The 23,621-nt window shown below is 36.3% G+C and overlaps 1 protein-coding gene across 1 annotated transcript in view; it reads right to left on the reverse strand.

Moving 5' to 3' along the window:
- Positions 1-4,580: 4,580 nt before the first annotated feature.
- Positions 4,581-23,621, reverse strand: part of LOC129279424 (proteasome assembly chaperone 2-like) — a 34,306-nt gene continuing 15,265 nt past the window's right edge. The window contains exons 3-5 of the mRNA XM_054915536.2: positions 21,497-21,555; positions 14,715-14,833; positions 4,581-6,766 (exon numbers count right to left, since the gene is read on the reverse strand). Coding sequence (XP_054771511.2) covers positions 6,562-6,766; positions 14,715-14,833; positions 21,497-21,555 — 383 coding nt within the window. The 3' untranslated portion in view covers positions 4,581-6,561. The remainder of the gene's footprint in view (positions 6,767-14,714; positions 14,834-21,496; positions 21,556-23,621) is intronic.

Below are 23,621 nucleotides of genomic sequence, written 5' to 3' on the forward strand. Positions count from 1 at the left end.
ATTACCATTATACGTAATACTGTTTGGGCCAGTGGCGACTATTTCAAATATCAAAATACAGCAATTTTCCCATACATGACATAATAAATGATATACCTCATTAGTAATGGTGATTTGCATACAGTACTTTGTTCATATATCATGATTTCTTGCAGTTTAGTACTCATTTTTGTGAAAATTAGTTTTCCCTATTCATATTGTACATAATAGAGTAAACAGGGGCCTATGGTGGCCATTTTGAACACAAGAAAAATATTTCGTCAAAAATTATTTTTTCAGAGAGTATTCACTCCTGCCACACAATATCATGCATTTTATAGCCAATGTGCAGGTAATTTTATGATTTCATGGGTAATTTGCATATTTTTGCGGCCATATTGGATTTTGCCAATTTGCAGAAAATGCTCAAGGTTTCACGAGTGGCATCATTCAGATTCGTAATCAGCGCCCTCGAATTGACAGGAAACCATAAAAAAATATTGTATCTATGAAAAAACAAGGTTTAGTCAATTTTCTATGGGGCCTATCCTGGACTAACAAGTACTGTTAGTAACGGTGTATCAACCGCACCCGTGTATTAACCGCACCCCCAACTTTGGACTAAAAAAAAAAAAAAAAAAAAAAAAAAATCCTTCTCACATTTACATGCATATTTGAGGTACGAAGAAACAAAAACTAAGCTAAAGATTTCAAAGTATTCAAAGAGATTACCGGTATGCGGAAATCTGCTGTTCTGGATCAATTCATCTACATATGTTAGCAAGAAAGAAAGGTCCCGACAATATTGGCCACTTACACACTCACCTCACAGTCACAGTGTACACACACACAGCACTGCCGTTCTTGTACATGTACATTGCAAACTTCGATACGGTACCACTACATCTTATCAAATTGTGAACTGTGTCTTTCACATTTCTTGCATCACAACCTCACAATCGCTTTCAAAATTTGTCTAGCATTCGATGGCTTAGCATGAATTTTGGATACGGGATTACAGGAAGGTTCAAGAAACAAAGAAATTTGCATTTTTTCCAGTTGTTTTACGGCTTCGTGCCGTCTCTCTCATACGTGGTGCACGGTGTACATGGTATCTTATGAAAAGCAAACAGGAAAGAAAAAAATAAGCTGGCGCGTAACGGGACTTTGAGGGGTTAAAATAAATAGCGCCAGCTTAAGTCGCACTCAAACCACAATACAACGCAAGCAGCTAGCTCTCGGCTCTTGCTCAGCTGTGAAAAAATATTACCGAGAATGCTTGGCGTCTCTTTGAACTTAGCCAGGGAACTTCGCTGCTTTGAATCGAGAATAAAGTCGAAATTAGTGTCATGAAGGTGGGTGCATTTGTTATGGACACTATTTGATTAAGATCATAATAATCGCTTCCCATTACCCGCGGCTCATACCCCTCTAAACGACATTGCCCTGGGCGGCTACGCCCGGCCACTCGATGTGTTGTGAACTGGCAGACTTCTTACATGTTCGGGAGGGGTTACGCGGGCGGGCTCAGACCCGTCACCGTGGATAAACCGCACCCCCGACTTTTGCTTCTATCCCGCCGAGAAAAAGGTGCGGTTAATACACCGTTACTTACGGTAATAACGGAATTAGCCTCCATCAAAGTTTACAGCATGCGCGCGCGAACTAACCATAGACAATATATGTGCAAAAACATGCCTATACAAAATTCATTATAGCTCTTAAGGAAGTCCGTTGACCCCCAATTTTTTTTCATATTCGAACAGAGTATGGATGGGATATAGGATTTCATGTCACATTTGACCCCGAAATTTCATCATGACTTCATCAAAATGGCGTCGGAACTCAAAATTTCCATTTTGCTCCTTATGACGTCATCATAGTTATACAAATTTGACTCTAACTCTGTAAATATTGGTCAATTTTTGCTCAGTTTTCAATATGTTGTAGATGAGGACCTAATCTATCTAATGTGATGGCTATAACGGATCATCCTTAAAAATAGCAATTTTTAGAGGCATGTCATTTTCGCTCATTTTTCGTGCAATCTCTATGGGAAATGACTTTTTCTCAAATTTGGATTCTATATTCCTCTATTTCGTGAGCCATATCTCTATTTTTTTCTGTTGGTTTTCTCTAAGCTTTGAGTATGTTGTAGCTGAGATTCTAAGCTATTGCAAATGTCGTCTCCATTTTCCGATCAGATGCCAGGATCATGCCCGTATTTCACTTGCAAATTTGGATTTGAGATCCTCTTCATTTGCTTATGTGTAAAGTCTATGGGAAATAGTGTAGCTTATGTATACGTGTACAATATATGTGTACAATATTTAACAAATTTCATCCTTCTTCATTTCTCAACTTTGCCTTCTATTACTCAGCATTAAGTTCAAGATGACATTACCCTTAATGGATACCAGTTACTTCCACTCCCATGGCAATAAACATGTCAAAAAGTGGTCAGTAATGATCTTTCACATCACATTCACCTTTGACCGGTGACTCACTATAAATTCTCTGAATTGGCACCTCTCTCTCACCCCTATCGCTTTATTTTTACATCCTCCATCACAAGATGGAAGAAAACTTTACTTTCTACCACACTTCTCAAAGTTTTCTACTCACGGAAACACGTGTTTTGAGAACGTTGTCAAATTACTACTTTTGTGGGCTTCTATCATCTCACCTGGAGTAAACTTCATACATTGTATCTTCCACTTCATCTCATATTCAAGTCCGTTCTACCCTTTTTCTCTGTCATTTCATCAAGATAAAAATCCAAAATATCGCTTGTGCTAGCCAAATTAGTTTTGTGATAATATCTGTGTGATATTGCGTATAATGTGTCAAATATTGGGATCATGCAGTAATTGAAACACTTTGAATATATTGGATGATTGTCGGATGTTTCTCCACGCATAAAGTTGGTAAGTGGAGATTGGCTATATATCTTTCACACAACTTTCTCTTTTCCCGTATTTCAAGAGTTATCAACACATTCTTTTTGGTATTACAGTTCGATTTTCATCATGATTATCAATCAAATTGATCTGAATTAACATGGTGATCATATTCACGATCATGAGAATCAGAGACAGATCACCTAATTCGTCTTCATGACGAATTAAATTCTAGTTATTTTTATTAGGTGATGTGTCTGTTGACAGATCACCTCTTATGTTTTTACGAATTTTCTTTTTTATTTATTTATTTATTTTTATTATTTATTTTTCTTTTTCCACCCTTTTCTTGTTCCATCAAAATCAGCAAAACTCCTCTATCAATTTTCATCAAAATATTATCAAATATGCGGACGTATCATGCGATGTATACCAAACAAGTTCAACGTCAAATAGTCATCGAAACGTCATCTACACGCCATTTTGTAAAATCACAATCATGTACATTTTGTAATCACATTATCAATCATATCTTCATTATCAATTATCAAAAGTTAACCACATTTACATCACATTAACTTCATGTCAAGGGTCAACTGTCCATGTCATCAAAGGTCATGTAAAGGTCACGTGCGTGTACGTGTCAAAATTTAAAAATGCTCAAAATCACTTTTTGACCAAAGTAGAGTGTGAATCAGGTCATTTTAAGCATTTCAAAAATTTGCTCGCGCACGGTTACGCGCATGTTCTCGGGCGTAACGGCACTATACAACATAGGATTGCCATTTTTTTCATATCAATGCATCAATAATATAATTCTGAGTAATTTGATACCTTGATCAACCTTCTACGACAAGTAACAAGCAAATTAGCCTCCATCAAAATTTACAGCACGCGCGCACGCTAACCATAGACAATATATGTGCAAAAACATGCCTTTACAAAATTCAATATAGCTCTTCAGGAAGTCTGTTAACCCCCAATTTTTTTTATATCCGATTAGAGTATGGATGGGAGATATGATTTCATGTCACATTTGACCCTAAATTTTATCATGTTATCAAAATGGCGTCGGAACTCAAAATTTCCATTTTGCTTCTTATGACGTCATCATAGTTATGCAAATGTGACTCTAACTCCGTAAATATTTGTCAATTTTCGCTCAGTTTTTGATATGTTGTAGCTGAGGACATACTCTTTCTAATAAGTTGGCTATATTTACATTTTAAGGGACAAATCATTTAAAAAAATGGCGATTTATAGAGGTATGACATTTTCGCTCATTTTGCGTGTAATCTCTATGGGAAATGTCTTTTTCTCAAAACTGGATTCTACATTTGTTTATTTCGCGAGCCATATCTCCACTTTTTCTTGTGGGTTTTCTCTGAGCTTTGAGTATGTTGTAGCTGAGATTCTACGCTATTGCAAACTTGTGGTCTCAATTTTCCGATCAGATGCCAGGATCATGCCTGTATTTCACTTCCAATATTGGATTAGAGATCCTCTTAAATGGCTTATGTGTGAAGTCTATGGGAAGTAGTGTAGCTCAATTGGTAAGGTATCAGACTTGCGTCTCAAGGGTCCATGGTTCGAGCCCAAGGGTGAACATGATAATTTTTTTTCTCTCTTTTGTTTCTTTTCAACATTTCACAAATGGTCCTTTATGACTATTACAATGTATATAGAATAAAACATTGGACATTAAAAGAGATCGAAATCCATTTTAATATAACATGTACCATATGTATGACCTTCACTTTTTCACACAACTTTCTCATTTCCCTCTTTTTGAAGAATATTCAACATGTTCTTTTCGTAAGAAAAGTTCATTTTTCATCATGATGATCATATCATATTGATCTCAATAAACATGGTGATTGTATTTGTGATCATGAGAATCAGAGACAGATCAGCTAGTTCGTCATCATGACGAATTAAAACTCTAGTTAGTTTTGTTGTTGTGGAGCACCACTGCGAAAAATATGTCAAAAACTCTCCATGAAAAAAATGAAAATAAGTAGTCAAAAATTCGCTTAAATTTCACATTTTTAGGTCTTCAGCATGAACAAAACTGAGATGCATCAGAAAGTAACTATTAAGGTAACTTTGTGTGAAAAATCAGTTCTTGTAATCACGGGATAAGGATATGTCTGGTAATAATCCAACTCCTTACGATTTTTAACACGAGAAATTTGTTTTCACGCCGGATTCAGCCCACTGAAAACGACGACGTCAGTCCAGTAAATTCACTTTTTTGTTTGTTCTGAAGATGGTGAAGCAGTCACTGGCATTGCTAGTACAGTGCAATGAAGCTGCCATGCCATAGTGTGTGAAATCCCTATTCATGTACCAGACAAATTGACCAGAATTCGGTTTTGCCGCGCGGGTATAAGCTTTTTGTACGCTTCATTTCATCACTGATCACGATCATCGCATGTCGATAAAGTAAAAGACAGACAGAATTGAGAAAAAGGGAAAAATCAATGGTTACCTTGTACAGAAAGGCTAGTGATTGCAGGGCTTGAGTGCCATAGCTCATTGCAGTGGTCATTGTGTATGATTAGCGATATAATCGATTATAACGTACGTGTGTTATAGGGCCCGCATCATGGTGTGCATAGAACTTGGGTTTGCTGGTATAAAAAACTCCTTGTTATTTTGTGTCAGAACCCTATTTTCATACAGTGATTTCTCAAGAAATAAGTCTTCGGCAGAGCGAAAACTTAAGCGAGAAATTAAAACTATTTGATTATTTGAAATAAAATTTTTCAGGATAGAATATTATCACGTTGGATAAGTCCTGAAAATTTTAGGACATTTACATACGGCGAAAATATAAGCAAGTAATTTTTTGTTAAAAAATGAACTCTTGTCTCCACGTGCCTGATTGACTTTAGAAGTCCAAAACAAATTGGGCATTTTCCCCAAGTTAATTGCACCCGTCTACGGGCCTGTTGAGATATATTACTATAAAATCCATATCATATGATACCATCTTGAATGTCATATGTCTCTTAAGAGGGAAGTACTCCTACACAATTTACAACATTGTAGAAATCACAATTCAGAGATTAATTGGTGTAAAAAAAATCTCAGAGAAAAACCAGGTGTATGTGTGGTAGTAGAATTAGGACAGTAAAGAATAAATAGAATAAATTAACCCCAAAAATTGATCCTCCAAAGAAAAAAAATACATTTCTTTTATTTATGGAGGTAAAAAGAATGGAGTGACAACAATATGCAAATAGCTTCCAATTTCTAAAGAGGTACACAAGAAATACAGGTGCAATGTAGCCTCTGGTGGTGACTTGTGATGCCGCCAGTTTCATGGAAAAACTGAAAAATGATTTGTAGCCAAAAAAAGAGAAATGGGATATTTCCATTTCCATATCAGCACAAATATAGATATTGAACACATGACGAAATATACATCAAAGGCGTATTGTGTCCTGATATTGGGAGAAATTTTGAATGATAACAGTTTCAAAATGTGATAAAACCGAATAATTTGACATTTTTAAAATCAACATTTTACAAAATCCCACACACTTCCTCACTATAAAAATGTTATGATTAGTTTGTGAAGTGGCTATAAAGGGAAAGTGTTGGATGGTTCTCCATGTCTTAAATCTCCTTGTTTTATTGCATAACTATTACTTAAAAAAAAAACTGACTTGTATTTTTACCAGTCAATAAAGAGTTTTCTAGCAATGCCTCCTCCGGGTAGATGGATGTCTCTACCTGCCTCTGGAATGTCTTGTTGGCTTGTCAACTCTAATCCTTCTTCTACAGGTTTCTTCTCTAGACGAGAATACTTCAAGAGGTTGGATACAAACTCATCTCTCTTAGCCTCAAGGGATGGTGTCATCAGATATCTATATGTATTGCTGTGCAAGAAATATGATAGATGTCAGGGTGTTACATCATGAGAATATCAAATAATTATTTTTTTAAAGATTGCCAAAGTGATGTCAGAGATATAATTCCTAACAATCAAACTGAAAAGATTATCTGAATCTCTCTTCCTTTTCTACTGTTGACTCAAGCTAGGTTCCCATGACTGAGAACATCTGGTGGCAGCATTTTGAAAAAAAACATATCTCTAGTAGATAGCAGCATTTCTAAGATTATCTTTAAAAATAGTTATATACATACATCCATTGGAATCATTGATTCAATAATGCTAATGCATCAGAGTTTGACAGTTTATTTTGTTGTTACTTACAAAACTCATTCTGATTCTAATATCTATCATTATTTATGAAAAGCATATAAAATTGGTACAATGTAATACAACACATAGTGAACATAACATAGTATAGGTTGAGCACCCACTGGACTGCCAGGATCAAACAAAGTTAACTAAATTATTTTACAGTCAGGCTGCAGGTCCCTATGCTAATGAGCAAGATTTATCCAATTCTTCTCGAAGCTGCATTCATATGAATGTAATTGGAATTCTTTCATAAAAAGGTTAACAGTTACCAGCAGGACTCTTTATTTAGCCTGAGTCATATCGATTATTTTGAAAACCGGTGTTCGACAGCTTTAATTCGATCGAACATCGATGCATCGAATTTTGAAGGCGGGGAAAGTTGAGTCATTTTTTTTTGCTCCGGCCATCGCGTCGATGCGCGATGCACGCACTGACGGAATACCGAAAGCACTGCACTGGCCGAGAGTGTTGCACAAGCAGATGACAGAGCAAAGTTTGTTTGTATTTTCCATGATCACAAAACACAAAAAAGGCCGGGGACCAAAGCAGAATTTTTCCCAAAATATCTTCAACAATTACATTTGCAGATGACAACATATAAGTTTAAAATGAAACAATATTAAAGACAGGAATCATGCAGAGTTGATCCAAATGATTTTCGGTCAACTAGCATTCGCAGTCCAGACTCGCACACATCAGCCCGTCCGCAGCCCCGTACACTCCCTCTCCCGAAATGACAGGCGTGCTTGCCAGCGCCAGCAAACAAGTGCAACCAGCGGAGAGCGCTGTAACTTGCCTGAGATTGTGTAGTTGGCGGGTAGTTGGATCCAAAATGAGCACCAAATAAATTGATGGGAATAAATACGTAATTTTCTCTGGATGGTCATTTGAATTGGTATTCAATGCTGATATAACGATTGTGAGGAATAGTAGACTTGTTAACTGCAAAACAAGGGGTGATCGCTGCATTTTTTAGTACAAATGTGCTTCTTGGCATGTATATTCCTTGAACCCATTGGAAAATTTTTATCCAAAGAGACACTCTGTATCTATGCAAATTAACCCTAATTAGCATAAATTATGTAAATTAGCCTCTAAAATGAGTAAGTTACTAAAAACACTTGTAAAAATGTAAAGATACTTCATACAAATGTAAAATTTGATGCAAATCGTTTGTGGAAGTAGAAAAAGAAAACTAATAACAAAAGAATGCGGTAACCATACATTTCATTACCTAATTTGCATAAATTATACATATTCTCAATAAAAAGTGCCTCTTTTTCAAATGATCCTGGGTAATCTAAATCAAATAAAAGTATCAATATATGTGGTATGTAAATAATAAATGGTAGAAATGTGTCTTAGGGTTTGGGAAAGACATTGGACAAGCGAACTTTTTGATATATGCAAATAATCCATAATAATCCAATAATTGCTGTAATTTATGCATAAAACTGCAAAATGCTCTGAACATTAGAAAAACCGCTTTAATAGTCAAACATGTCTTACTCTGGACAATCTAATGATGATGAAAGGAAAAGAAACTGTACATGAGAAAAATATTTCTTTGTGATATTCAATATTTGCGTTAAATTCATTTGTTTGTAATATTTAGTGCATAATTTGCATAAATTGTGCAAATTAGTACTACATTAAGCTTTTGTGTGATTTTTAATGATCTAAGCTTAATAAATAATGATATATATGTTAAATAGGGTTATTAGAAAGTATTCGGGCACAAGGAATTCACTACATCTATGCAAATGACCTCTTATTACCATAAATACATATTAATAAGTTAACCTATACTAATTCCATGAATAGTGTAAAAAACTCCAATCACTAAAATTAGGCATTTACTCAGTATTAACTATCTTTGGATGGAGGAATAGAAAACATTTACCAACGAGCTGTTTATCCAGCCATATTGTCGTCTTATTTGCATAAATTATGCATAAATTATCATACATTATGCAAATTCGAACATAAAATTGCTAATTTTCGCAGTTTATACCTGATTCCCAATTAAAACTTACGTTCATTATGACATGAAGAGAAAATTAAATACAGGTAGAACAGTTTGTTAGGTGTAGAACTATACAACTTTTCATATTATGCCAATTAGAATTGGTATAATTATATAGTTCAAGACAGTATTATTTAATTGCTTGTATCAACTAAATTGATTTTCTTCTAACATAATGAGGGTTATATTTACAAACGTTGCTCCCACAGTTAAAGGAACTTTTAGAGTTTTAGCGTTCACAGTCTGAAACTGTTAGAGTTTCCTAAACGCTGCGATGCCACAGTTAGCAAAACAAGTTATATATTTATGAAACCTCCTCTGCTCTTGGAAAAATTTGAGAAAGACAGAAAAGGGCATTATTGTAGTTTTGCATCGCTATCAACTTCACTGATCTTTTGAAAAAAAAGACAGAGGATAATATTGTTCTAAAGGTTGCATTAAAAGACGTCCTGGTACATTGAAGCCTATACCCTTTACTATTTTAAGTATCCCCATCACTTTCATTTGACTCTATCGTCTATTCAAAATATCCTTTTAGTAACGCCCCTTCTGTAAAAGGGGCGCTTTTGCTGAATATTAAATTTCTCTTTTCATTAACGTCCTAAGATAAAGGAGGCATGAAGATTAAATGGAGAGAAATCCTGACAAATTAAAGCCTATTCCCATTGAAACATATAAGAAGTTACACAACTAATTATCTTATTAATTAAATTTCTGCAAATTCTGCTACTCTGTAAAACCACTTCAATACTTATTGTTCTCTTGGATAAGAAATAGAAGACCCTACTCTTCTGGTTACATTAGCATTTGGAACATCAAAGCCATTCACAATTGGAGCCCGAGCCCCCATGGCATTTCTTGTACACGGGCACACATCAAAATATATTATTGTTCATAACATAGACATGTATTCTTTCATTTAGAAGGGTATTGGTACATTTTCCACTATCTTGTAATGTAATACAAAATATGAAGAGGTTCCATTGGAAAAGGTGCCTTTACTTTACATTAGCTAGCCATGGTAACTATCAAAAAGTATAAGAGGAATGCTTTTTGCCCCAAAGGGGGTTTAAAAAGTGTTATGGAAAGGAGTGAGGAACCATGAAGGTACGCTCTGTACCATGAATTTTCTACATGCAACATGTGAAATGATGCCTCATGTACACCTTTTCCAGGATGGTTTATCTAATATGTCAAATAATATGTAGAATTGTGGGGGGGGGGGGTACTTCGACAGGCACACAATGTTGGATATATGCTTCAATGTGCCGGATTTTCTCTACCTGTAACTTGCAGACAGGCAGAGTGTCCCCTCTATGTTTTTTTTAAGAAATCAATAAAAAATGGAAGTGACATTCCCATGTAGAAAAAAAAAGACATTTCGTCCCAATTGAGAGTTCCAAAAGGACGCTAGTTCAAACATAGAGTCGAATGCGGAATGAGATGTGAAACTTTCGACAGGCAGGCTCCTTTGTGGAAAAGGATCTAGTAAACTTAATAACATGAAATCGACAGAGCAACGTGTCCTCTATCTATTAAACAGAGCTAGGTTCCAAAAACAAAAATTTGCTTTACTATACCAAAGACGCCTTTTTGCCACCGTGGGGGCTACAAAAACATGAAATATTTCAAGATAGTCGAAATATGGAAAGGGGTGGGAAACTAACTCCTGAGAAGTAGGCTTTAATTTGCCAGAATTTCTTATTTGTATAACCTGTGCACTAGAACAATGTCTCCTCCAGGAAACTGTGAACGATTTTTACAGGGGTGCTGATGTAAATTTGAAAAGCAAAATAGGTTCACTTGTCCCAAGAAATTTAACAAGCAAAGAAACAAAACGGATTGCCCTACAAAATGAATGTTATTTTGGTAACTTTTGTTTTCGTTTTGTCGCATCTGCCGGAATTCCTGGGAATGCTGTCTATGGAGAATAATACATGCAGCACCCCCCCCCCCCCCCCGAAAATCTTGGGGGTGCTTCAGCCCCCGCTTTCCAGTGCCAGGGCCTCCTCTATATAGATGCTGCTTTTAATAAGTGCCCTTTTCCAGATGAGGGCTTCATTAAGACGATATTTTCAATATATAATGTCAAAACAAAATAGGGGTGGGGCAACTTCGACAGGCCCCCGTCATGTACACGGACTTATTTTCATGATTGTGATATAAAACAATGCCTTCTCTGTTAAGCGGCTTTACTGTGTAGTAGAAATGCATCTTTCTTCTGATGGGGCACTAAAATTATTTCATTTATAGAGTGGAATCAATAAAGGAGTTGGGGTAGTTTAGAGCTCACATGTGGCTGTTCTTCAATGTACCACAGCTCCTCTACATGTCACTTGTAGAGTATTTTCTCCTCAATCTATTCCAAGATATCAATACAAACAAAAGTAATATTTTAGGAGTCCTAAAGACAATAAATTTAGTTTTTGAATACATAAAAACAAAAGGGGAAAGGCTCCCCAAGGCATGCTCTTGTTGGGTTATAGCTTTTACTGTGCTAGAGCATTATTACAAACTGCAGAACAATATCCCCTCTAAATAAAAGAGGTTCCCTAAATATAAAAGTTGCTTTACCAAAAACGCAATTTGCCTTGTCGGTGACTTTAAAACACAATATTTTTGTATAGTGTTAAAATACGGAGAGGGGTGGGGTAGGCGTATATATAGGCTTAAATAAACCAAAAACTGTCTTCAGGAAACATGTTGACTGATGTCTCATAGATCTGTCTTTTTCAAGTCGATAATACATGTCAAACTGGCTTTGCCACTTCGGGGTCTCCAAAAGATATATATTCTAATAAAGTTAAAATATGGATTGAGGTGGAGTATATTCGTCATGATTCATGTGATTATATTTTGATGTGCCAGAGCTTCATTATAGTAACCTGCAAAGCAATGTCTCCTCTAAATTTTCCGAGAGATGCCATAAAACAAATGGTGTTTTACCGATACCGAAACGGCACTTGCCCGTATATACCCATAGATTACGGTGCGGCAGACACACCAACAAAAGCGATACGAGAAGCCAATGGAAGCTATTGTGTAAGGATTGTGTTATCTCGAATGGCATACCATTGATCTCTTTATAGTCCGATTCGTGAGTGTGACTGGACATAGAGGTTGTTTTGGTCTAGTTTTAGCGCAATATCACGTAATACATTTTGACATATTTGCCCTCTTTCTAAGAAAATTAAGACACTAATACTGTCATGAAGCATATCGATGTTTCCGCTAATATATTCTCTTTCATGTTGAATGTTGACATTGTGCATTAATTACTGTTATTTATGAAACAGTTCAGGATTCATGAAAAAATACTCTGTTTTAATTAATAATTTGCATAATTCATGTAAATTAGGTAATTGTAACAAGGATATCCCAATCCTTTTATGACAATTTTCTTTTCTTTCTTACCCTAAGTCTTTGTTTCCAATTTTAGAGCAGTTCTGGTTAAATATATATTCTTAAATACTTGTTTTCACTATATCGACATAATATGCAAAATATGTATCTATGCAAATACTTGCTTATTTGCATAGATACAGCGTGTCTCTTTGGATGAATCTTTTTCTTTTGACCCAAGGAACATTTGTGCCAAGTAGGACATTTGTACTAAAAAATGCAGCATTCAACCTCTTAACAAGTCTACTAGACAGATTGTGGAATATGAGTTATGGCGATGTTCGAGAGTTAATCCTGATAATGATAATCCATTTTTTACTTCAGACACAAGAGCATGGGATCAAAATAAATAAGAATGTCTCGGATCGAGCTCTAAATTCATATAATTATTGGATGTTAAATAAACCGATTAAATAAGATTTTATGGCCATACTAAAAATATTGACGATGTCAGCAAAGTATGTTATGTTCATATGGAAGAATTAATTATACTGGCATTATTTTTATTTTTATTCCATCTCTGGACGTCTCCTCCGAGCTCCGAGAAAAGAAGAAAAATGCGCATGCGCTTTCGATGACGTATGACATATTTTCCATTCATGAAATCAGAGCCCAAAGTTGGGCACAAACTAGCTTCAAATTGATGGGAAAAAAATATCAAACGCAATTTTCTCTGTTTTGTCATGTAAAATGTTATTATATGTTGATATTACGATCTTGAAAAGAGTTTCTGCATGTTGACAATGTTCGAGAATCAATCCTGACGTGATAATTATTTTTTTAGACAAGTGCACTCACTCAAGTCGATCGTCTTGTGATGTCCGTCATTGAAAATTGAAACGAAAAAGAGCTTTTTCACATCAAGCTCTAAATTTATAAAAATATTAATGATTCTCATATGCAAATTATTGTTAAATATTACGATTAAATCGTGTTCTATGGTCATAATATTAATATTGTTCATGAAAGCAAGATTTATTTTACGTTGATCGCGTCAATTTTCCGGTTTGATTAAAGCATAGTACTGCGCATGCACGAACGATGGCGACTTCCATTCATGAATTCATCGTGCATAGTTATCTCGGCACGAGCAGACGAGTAAGACTCGAACTATGATCAAAATAAACTTCAAATTAATGGTGAATAGGCATCATAATCACACAATCGGTTTCATTTTTGGGGCAATATAAATCACGTAAGTAGTAGTCAAGTTGGACATTACTGTTTATTTTGATGATTGATTGTGTGAACCAAACGAATCGGCCGGCCGACGTATTTTTTTTCTTTTTTCGATGCACCGATTTTGCAAAATCTGCACCGGCGCTCGATGACATTGATCGAACACCGATTTTAAAATCGATTCGACTCAGGCTTACTCTTTATCATGAAAACCTGATGAAAACTTGTGACTTGGAAGAGTAAGAGTGCATATCAGGGATGTTGGGTGTTGAACGCAAGCCATACATCCATATTTAATTTAAGCCAGATTTTTGCAGTCAAGAGAAAAACTAGTAATGTACTATATAATTTCCTTCTGGACAACAAGACATTCACCCTGAATATTCCCTGTCTATAGGCAAGAGGCCTTGTTCAAAGGATAACCATGCAACTCAGAAAATGGGCAGCCACTTTTTCGTGTGTATACAACCAATCTCCGTGGTATATCAAGCGTAACTTGTACTGCGCATTGGCATTTCATAGGCATAGGACTACAAGTAGCATTAGTACTCCATGATCCGACTTAGCTGAAAGTTGTGGGAGTGATGTTTGAAAATATTGTGTGAATTTTGGGTGAATTTTAGAGTATGAACACTGCGTGCATTAGCGCCAAAATAACCCTTGTGCCTGACTCATCGCCGAGTCGAGTCACAGGCACCGTGTCTGAGTCCGAGTTATGAACCTTTGAGTCAGAGTCCGGAATAAACGGTCTCTAGTCTGAGACCAGACTCGAGTCGCACATCATTGCTCTTCTGATTATAGTTTTAATATCTTTATCAGCAACTTCAATGTACCTGACAGACATCATTCATTTTGTTCTGTTCATGTTCTCTTTTCTTAATTTAGTAAAGTTATTCACTTTTATCACCTTAACTTTTCTAATATATGCTAGCAATGTGCCGTCGAACAGCAGTCTGTGTTGAGAGCTTAATTCAATGTATAGACATGAAGGAGATATGTTTGATCGACTTACCTTTGAATGTGAGCATCTGTTTTCTCATAGGCAAAACAAGATGTGAGTAATAGGACTTTTGAGAAGCCACTCTCTTTGATCCAATCAATCAGCTTTCTTCGAAACTCACTGGTTCTTCCCTACAATAACAAATATGTTCACAAGAAAAGTCCATTAAGAGATCATAAAGATCATGAAAGTCATAAGGACACAAAGTATGAATTATATTTATACTTTAATATCAGGAGTACACAATCTGACAGTCTGATAATAGTTTGGGAAATTTCTGACACTTTAATATGCTTTTCACACTGTATTTCGAACCCCATAGTCAGGTCCAGATTTTCAAAAAATGTGCTTTAGGCATTTTGTGTTAATGCTGATTTATCAATCGTTTTAAGGTAATTCAGGGGTGCTGAATCCAAAAATGCTGTTTGCCAAACTTGATTCCGACGTTTTCACCGTCAAATTGGCAAAAAACAAAATGGCGGCAATTTGAATGCGGTTTCCCCTATTAAACAATTTCTATAGGTGATTATATTTCAGAATTTTGGTCTATGCTATATTTTTGATACCCAGGGTTGCAAACAAAGCATCCGATTGACTGATTCGTCAGCCATCTTTAATTCCAAGATGGCTGCAGTGATTCACAGCTGCTGATTGACAAATAATATATGGCCAAATGTTTGATAATTTTGGGGAGATGCTGGCAAACTCACATCATAACTTTTACTCAATGTTCGCCGATTTTTCCTTGCCTGCATAGCAGTAGCAAGATATGGACGTCGCCTATCTGACGGCGGCAGTAATCAGACTTTGGCGGCGGCGAAGTAAACATCAAATCTTAACCAAGGTTAAGTTTTTGAAATGTCATAACTTTTAGGGTATAAGTATCTATTTCATGAAACTTAGGGTTAAACAAAATTTATAGAGACAGATTATAGTTTTTAAAAATGTCGTCCAGGGTACCTGGAAATCCAAGATGGCGTCCAAAACGAAAACGAAAATAATCTAATGCTTGCTGCAGCGTCAACAAATTAGTTCATATTAAAAAGCTTGAAATGCATCAGGACATGTTTACAAGATAGTGAGTGTGTCAGAGAATCCAAGATTACCTTCCAAAATGGCGTCAATATAGGACATTGTAACTTTAAAATGGTCAAAATTGATATAATATCCACCTGGTAAACATGATTTGGGGTAATGTTGTAACCCGCACCCGTTGCTGTACGGGTTAACCTGCCGGTATGCCCCCGATCGCGGGTTGCGGGCCGGGCCAAGTTCATTCTCAATCCCGCAGACCCGGGCCCGCAGACCGTCATACGAAAAAAAGGGAGAAGTAACGACGCATAATAAAAACATTAACAATGAAAATTGAGTAAGGATCATGTGCTTCTTACGTGGCAGATTCTTTTAGAGACGTAGATATTTCCTTTAAAAAAATGCCGGCGTATTTTTGTCTTGTGAACAGTGAACAGGACTGAGACAGTTCGACATAATACATCGAGTTGCTCTTTCAAAGGAGCGCCAGTGCAGCGCGCGCAGTCAGAGAAAGGAATGTTTTACGACCGGGAGAGGGGGATAGAGAGAGAGAGAGAGAGAGAGGGGAGGGGATGTGTTCGGAGAATGTAGACAGAAGCCAGAATACATTGCATAATCATGTCTGGCAAGGAGCTAGTGATAGGCCACGTGAATGGTAGAGAAAGGATTGCTTCATGACTTGGAGTGGGGCGAGTCGAGCCCGTTTCCACGGCAACGCTCGCTGTTTGAGCTCGAGGGATTTGCGGTGCACGGCAGTGAGACAGTTGTTTGCTTATTGGATTACCAAATTAGGTCATGACCTGATAGAGCATGCCGTCAGGTCAGAGTGTTTGCTGCCCTTTTTGTATTTTTTCTTTTCGTTATTTCATACATTTTCTGATGAAAACTGAAGCCCCCGCACCCTGAATGCCCAGATCTCTTAATTTTTCCGATGTACAATTGATTGAAAGTCTTTAATATTTCTGAAGATGTAAAATTGGATTGCAAGTTTCTTGCAAATACCTCTCTCTTGACCGATCGATCGAGAGAGATAAAAAATAAAAAATAAATAAAAGCCTAGCTAAGCACTAGTAACACGAGCTGTTTACGTAAGTTCATGGGCGCCCTCGTGCACGTTTGTATTAGTTTACAAAGAATTGGAAGAAATACAAAAACAGAAGGAAATAATATGGAGATATCTCAGATATACAAGAAGAAAAAATTGACTGTATCATTATCCTGGTATTTATTTCAATTTGATTACTTTACAGACGAGGTCCCATAGAATTGAATATTGTAATTATGATTGTTGTGAGTCGCCGTGTCGACCGACCTGGACTGAAAAACAACATTGCCGATCTTTGCTGGGCAGCCTGGGCTAGCTAGCGTGCGCTGAGCTGCGGCTCCAATCAGAGGAGTTAATTGCGTAATGCTTTCAATTTCAAGATCAGAGCGGACCCATTTCTTGGTACAAAGTCACCAAAAAAAACATTTTCTCTCCGGAATAAAAGGCGAATTTGAGCCTGTATAGTGTGGGGATTGCAGAAATAATATTTTTCATTTTTCAAAGATAAATTGACTTGCGGGTTAAAACCCGACGGGTCAGCGGGTCCCGCTTGCAAATTATTGGATTATACGGGACGGTACAGTTCGGGTTTTCACTTGCGGGTTACAACATTAATTTGGGGACTTTATCCAAAAAGAAACGAAAAGAAAAGAAAATAATGGTTCCAAGAGAAAAATTATATACATTGGATAAGTTTCAAGATTTGTCAGTGGTGCAGATTGTCAAAATATGTGTGATGACTTCAAAAATGGTTGCTGTTACTTAAAAAATTGATGCAAAGTGCATATGCTGTCTACCTAAAGACATTTTTGTATCTCTCCCATGATTTCAAGGGTCAAATAATATAGGTTAAGACGTATTGCAGGGATACTTTGTTGTCCAAAAATTGAAGAAGGCTCGCATAATTGCATTCAAATTGGCCACCATTGATAGAAAAATGGCAATACTTCATATTTTATATTATCCCATGTAGAACCATTATTTTGGTGTCGCTGCTATGTTTTTAAGGCTCTTGAAATAAGTGTTACAAGGTACAAAATTCGGCGGTGGTGTAAAAACCCGAAAAAATAAACTTTGAAGATGGGGTACACTTTTACCTAAAAGTACCGTTAAAAAGTTGATTATTACTCCAAGACACACATCATTTTAGTGCTTAGAACTATTCTAAGGTTCCATGAGTAGGGAACAACAGTCATTTTACGCAATTTTAGAAGTCTCTATGGATTTTAATTTTGAAACAAGTGGAATGCCTCTGGCAGTCTCACCTCCATTACGCGATTTAATATAGCAGTGCTAACTTTGAAAACTACTATAAAATAATCATTCACAAAAACACCATTCATATAATGACATAATACCACGTTCATTGACCATAAATGACATTTGAACGGTGACTTAAGACTTGTCAACTACACCCATGTCCACATTTCATTCACTCTATCTATAAACTTTCAAAGTTATGATGGCAATTCAACAATTACCCCAACATGGCCTTAGTTTATTGACCTTAACTGACCTTTGACCTTGGTTTTGTGACCTGAAACTCACAGGGGATCTTCAGTGATACTTGATTACTCTTATATCCCAAGTTTTATGAACTAGATCCATAAACTTTCAGAGTTACATGTAGGATAGTAATTCAACAAATACCCCAACACGGCCAAAGTTCATTGACCTTTAATGACCTTTGACCATGGTCATGTGACCTGAAACTCGTACAGGATGTTCAGTGATACTTGATTACTCTTATGTCCAAGTTTTATGAACTAGATCCGTAAACTTTCAGAGTTAAGATGGTAATTTAACAAATACCCCCAACACGGCCAAAGTTCATTGACCTTAAATGACCATTGACCATGGTCATGTGACCTGAAACTCGCACAGGATATTCAGTGGTACTTGATTAACCTAATGTCAAAGTTTCATGAACTAGATCCATAACTTTTCAAAGTTATGATGGTAATTCAACAAATACCCCCAACTTGGCCAAAGTTCATTGACCCTAAATGACCTTTGACCTTGGTCATGTGACCTGAAACTCAGGCAGTATGTTCACTAATACTTGATTAATCTTATGTCCAAGTTTCATGAATTAGATCCATACATTTTCAAAGTTATGATAGTAATTCAACAAATACCCCCAACTTGACCAAAGCTCATTGACCCTAAATGACCTTTGACCTTGGTCACGTGACCTGAAACTCGAGCAGGATGTTCAATAATACTTGATTAACCTTATGCCCAAGTTTCATGAACTAGGTACATATACTTTCTAAGTTATGATGTCATTTCAAAAACTTAACCTTCGGTTAAGATTTTGAAAATAATTATCCCAACATGGTCAAAGTTCATTGACCCTAAATGACCTTTGACCTTGGTCATGTGACCTGAAACTCAGGCAGGATGTTCAGTCATACTTGATTAACCTTATATCCAAGTTTCATGAACTAGGTCCATATACTTTCCAAGTTATGATGTCATTTCAAAAACTTAACCTTAGGTTAAGATTTGACGCTGCCGCCGCCCATCGGAAAAGCGCCGCCTATAGTCTCGCTCTGCTATGCAGGCGAGACAAAAAAAACAGAAAATTTACCATCCTTGTTACTTGTCCCGATGTATAATTTGAGCCTTCAAACCACAATAGCGTAGACACCAAACTTTTTTTTTTCACATAGCTATGACTATTTTTAACCTAATGGGACTCATTTTCGACGCATTTTTTATCCATCTTTGAGGTTTTTGGCAAAATGGACTGCTTCATACCATAGTAAGTAATCGAAAAGTATTATTTAACCATTGAAACCATAGGGTAGACATATATCTCCCAGGTGGATTCTAAATGAACTATGTCCATTATTAAGTAACAGCAGCCATCTTTGACTCCTTTTTTCTGAAGCCATCTTGGATTTTTGGACATACAGGAACACTGACTGTCCAACTTATCCTAATGTACATGATGTATTGCTTGAAGTTTTAAACAAAGGGTTAGACAACATAACCATATACCCCAGGCAGATATTAAACAATCTATGTCAGTTTTTAGGTAACAACAACCATATCAAACTCCCTGTTTTGGAAACCATCTTTAATTTTTGGACATGGTGGACCACTGACTGTCCTTGCAACTTGCCCTAATGTATTACTTGACCCTTTAAACCATGGATGAAACACCAAAATCATATACCCCAGGCGGGTATTAAACAAAATGTGTTGGTTTTAACTTAACGACAGACATTTGAGACTCCATTTTTGCAAACCATCTTGGATTTTTGGACATACAGGACCACTGACTGTCCTTGAAACTTGTCCCAACGTATTACTTGACCTTTCGAACCACAGGTTATACACCAAAAAATCATATTCTTCAGACAATTATTAAACAAATTGTGTCGATTTTAACTTAACGACAGACATTTGAGACTCCATTTTTGCAAACCATCTTGGATTTTTGGACATACAAGACCACTGACTGTCCTTGTAACTTGCCCCAACATATTACTTGACCATTTAAACCATGGATTAGACACCAATATCACATTTCCCAGGCGGATATTAAACTATGTCGGTTTTTAGAGTTTTTAGATAACAGCAATTTTAGGCTCGGATTTTGAAAGCCATCTTGGATTTTTGGACATAGTGGATCGCCGACTCTCCTTGTAACTTGCCCCAATTTTCTACTCGACCCTTAAAACCACCATTGAATAAAACCCAAATTAAAGACACTAAAATAGGTAATAGATAAATTGTGAATTTTTAGGCTATGGCAGCCATTTTGGACGCCATCTTGGATTTCCAGATACCCTGGCATGCTTATGTTCACTCTACCTGTATCAGTAGACCTTTTACCCCCTACACCATTGAATATACATCGAAAGTGGATAAAGAGTTGGATATGTTAATTTTCAGTGAATGGCGGCCATCCTAGACGCCATTTTGAAATTAACCAATTTCCCAGATGCGGATTTTGATAGACTTTTAGTATGTTATTCCTGACATCAAATAGTACCAAAAACAATTGAAAAACATTGTTGCAAGTTTTAGGGGTCAAAATAGAGGAAAAAAGGTGTAGAATGGCAGCCATATTGTGTTTGCCATTTTGAGGATTTTAACATTAAATTCAAGGATGGCAAACAACATATTTGGATTCAGCGCCCTACAATTATGTTAAAACACTTCTTAATTCAGCATTAACACGATTTGCCTAAGGCAGTCTACTTTTCTCAAATCTGGACCCGACTACCATACTATCCTTATCTCCAGACTATCCTAAACCCCATACTATGTTTTTTTTATTCACACTGTCTTTAATAACCCCATACTATTTGCTTAGCCGGTGTTAACGCCTTAAACCCGGACTATCACACAGCTCATTAATATTGATGATTTACCACACAGAGCGCCATTAATGTGCAATTTCGACTTCTTTCATTGGCTAATGCTTAGCCCCACTTTTCCTTAGCCCAGTTTCGTTTCACACTGCATCTCTTTGCACCGGAATTGTGGTGCTAGCACAATAAGCCGGCTAACCCTGCTTTTTTGCAGGGCCAGATAGTACCATATTATTTACCGTGCTAGCCCACTTTGCTAAAACGTAGTGTGAAAACGTAGTGGGCTAAGCCTAACCACTGGAAATTGGTGGGGCTAAGACACCCCCTAGCCCCACCAATTTCCCAGGGTTAAGGAAAAAAAGTGCAGTGTGAAAAGCATATTAATTTACCTGTACAAGATCTGCCCGCTGCTGGATCACAACTATCTTCTTCTCCCGAGACTCATAAACTGAAGGAAATGGAAAAACAAAATAAAACTTGGATGATGTATGAAAGTTTCGGGCAAGTCGACTGTCTTCAGGAGTGAGTTACTGTCCTTCTTCAGGAGTGACTCACTCACTCCTGAGATAAAATTGGATAGAGATTGAAGTGAAATGGAAAGGCAAGAAAGTGGAGGTTAGGAAGTAGAGTTTTCTTTTTAGAATGAGTGTAGTCCTTAAAAAGACTGTAAAACACAAGGAGTAGAAAGCTTGAGTAGTAGGCAGGAGTGACTCACTCACTCCCTTGACTCACTCACTCCTGAAGACGGACAGTCAACCTGCCTGAAACATCAAGTCTTCTCTCCTGCTCCTGCTCTAAAGCTCCCTTCGCCAACTCAAGCCAGCCTTCTCTCATCTATACTCAAGCCTCTCTTACCTCTCAAACTCATCTCCAACTCAAGCATCTCACCCTGCCTACTATAGTCCCCATAGAAAATTGACCAAACCTTGTTTTTTGATATATACAATATTTTTTTATGGTTTCTTGACAATTCGAGGGTGCTGATTACGAATCTGAATGATGCCACTCGTGCAACCTTGAGCATTTTCTGCAAATTGGCAAAATCCAATATGACCGCCAAAATATGCAAATTACCCATAAAAATCATAAAATTGTCCGCACATTGGTTATAAAATGTATGTAATTGAGCTGCAGGAGTAAAATACTCTCTGAAAAACAATTTTTGACCAAAAAAAATATATTTTCTAGCTATTCAAAATGACCGCCATAGACCCCTGTATTCTATTTTATGTACAATATGAATGTGGAAAACTAGATTTCACAAAAGTGAGCACTAAATGCAAGTAATAATGATTTTTAGTGAATTAATGTCTGAAAATATGATTGCTAACGAAATGTATCATTTGTTATGTCATGTACGTAATAAATGGATGCATTTTAATATTAAAAAAGCCACCAAATGCACTGACAGTAAATTATGTACAAAAGAAAATGATGAAAATCACAAGAGTACTATAATGCATATTACTAGTATTATGATAAGCGAGTGGAATACTGGCTAAAAACATAATTTTTAACGAAATATAAATGCAATTTATGTGATAAATGCTGTATTTTGACATTCAAAGTGGCCGCCATAGGCCCATTTACATTTATTTTTTACAATGCAATTGTTGTTATTGGAGAAATTAATTTTCACAAGAGTAAGAACTGTAAAATGCATGTTATTGTGATCACCGAGTAAAATAATGTCTGAAAACATGTTTTCTAGCAATACATATAATTTCTTTTGTCATTCGTGAGATAAATGCTGTATATTGTGAAATTCAAAATGGCCCCTAAAGGCCCTAACAGTATTATCTACAATGTAAATGTGGACATGTAATTTTGTAAGAATTTGGATCTACTTGACTATGAAATCCATAAAATCCTGTTGTATGATAAAACATTATTTGAAAACATGATTTTTATGAAATATAGCATTTCTTCTGCCATGTAAGTGATAAATACTGTATTTTGACGTTCAAAATAGCTGATACAAGCCCGAACTAAATTATGTTACATGCGTATAGGGAAACTACTTTTTACAAGAGTGAGAATCATAAAATGCATGTAACTGTGATGTATGAGTAAAAATATTGTCTTAAACATGATTTCTGAATAAATACATCTCATATTGGTCATGGAGGTAATAAATGCTGTACTTTGAAATTCAAAATGGCTGCCATAGGTCCTAAAAGTATCACCAGTATCCCATTTATTCATCACAAATAAATGCATTTTAGTGCTCACTCTTGTGATTATTTTTGTCCTCTTTCTCATTGTACATAATACTGTTAGGGCATTGGGTGGCCATTTTGAATATCAAAATACAGTATTTATCAAATACATGGCATATCTAACAATATATTTCGTTAGCAATTGTGTTTTTAGTCAATATTCCACTGTTTCTTCTAATAATATGCATTTTAGTGCTCACTCTTGCGATTTTTTTTGGCCCCTTTGCCATAGAAAATAATACTATTTGGGCCAGTGGCAGCTATGATGAATATTAAATACAACAATTTTCCCATA

This window comes from Lytechinus pictus, chromosome 2 (assembly GCF_037042905.1).
Source record: "Lytechinus pictus isolate F3 Inbred chromosome 2, Lp3.0, whole genome shotgun sequence".
Lineage (NCBI taxonomy): Eukaryota > Metazoa > Echinodermata > Echinoidea > Temnopleuroida > Toxopneustidae > Lytechinus > Lytechinus pictus.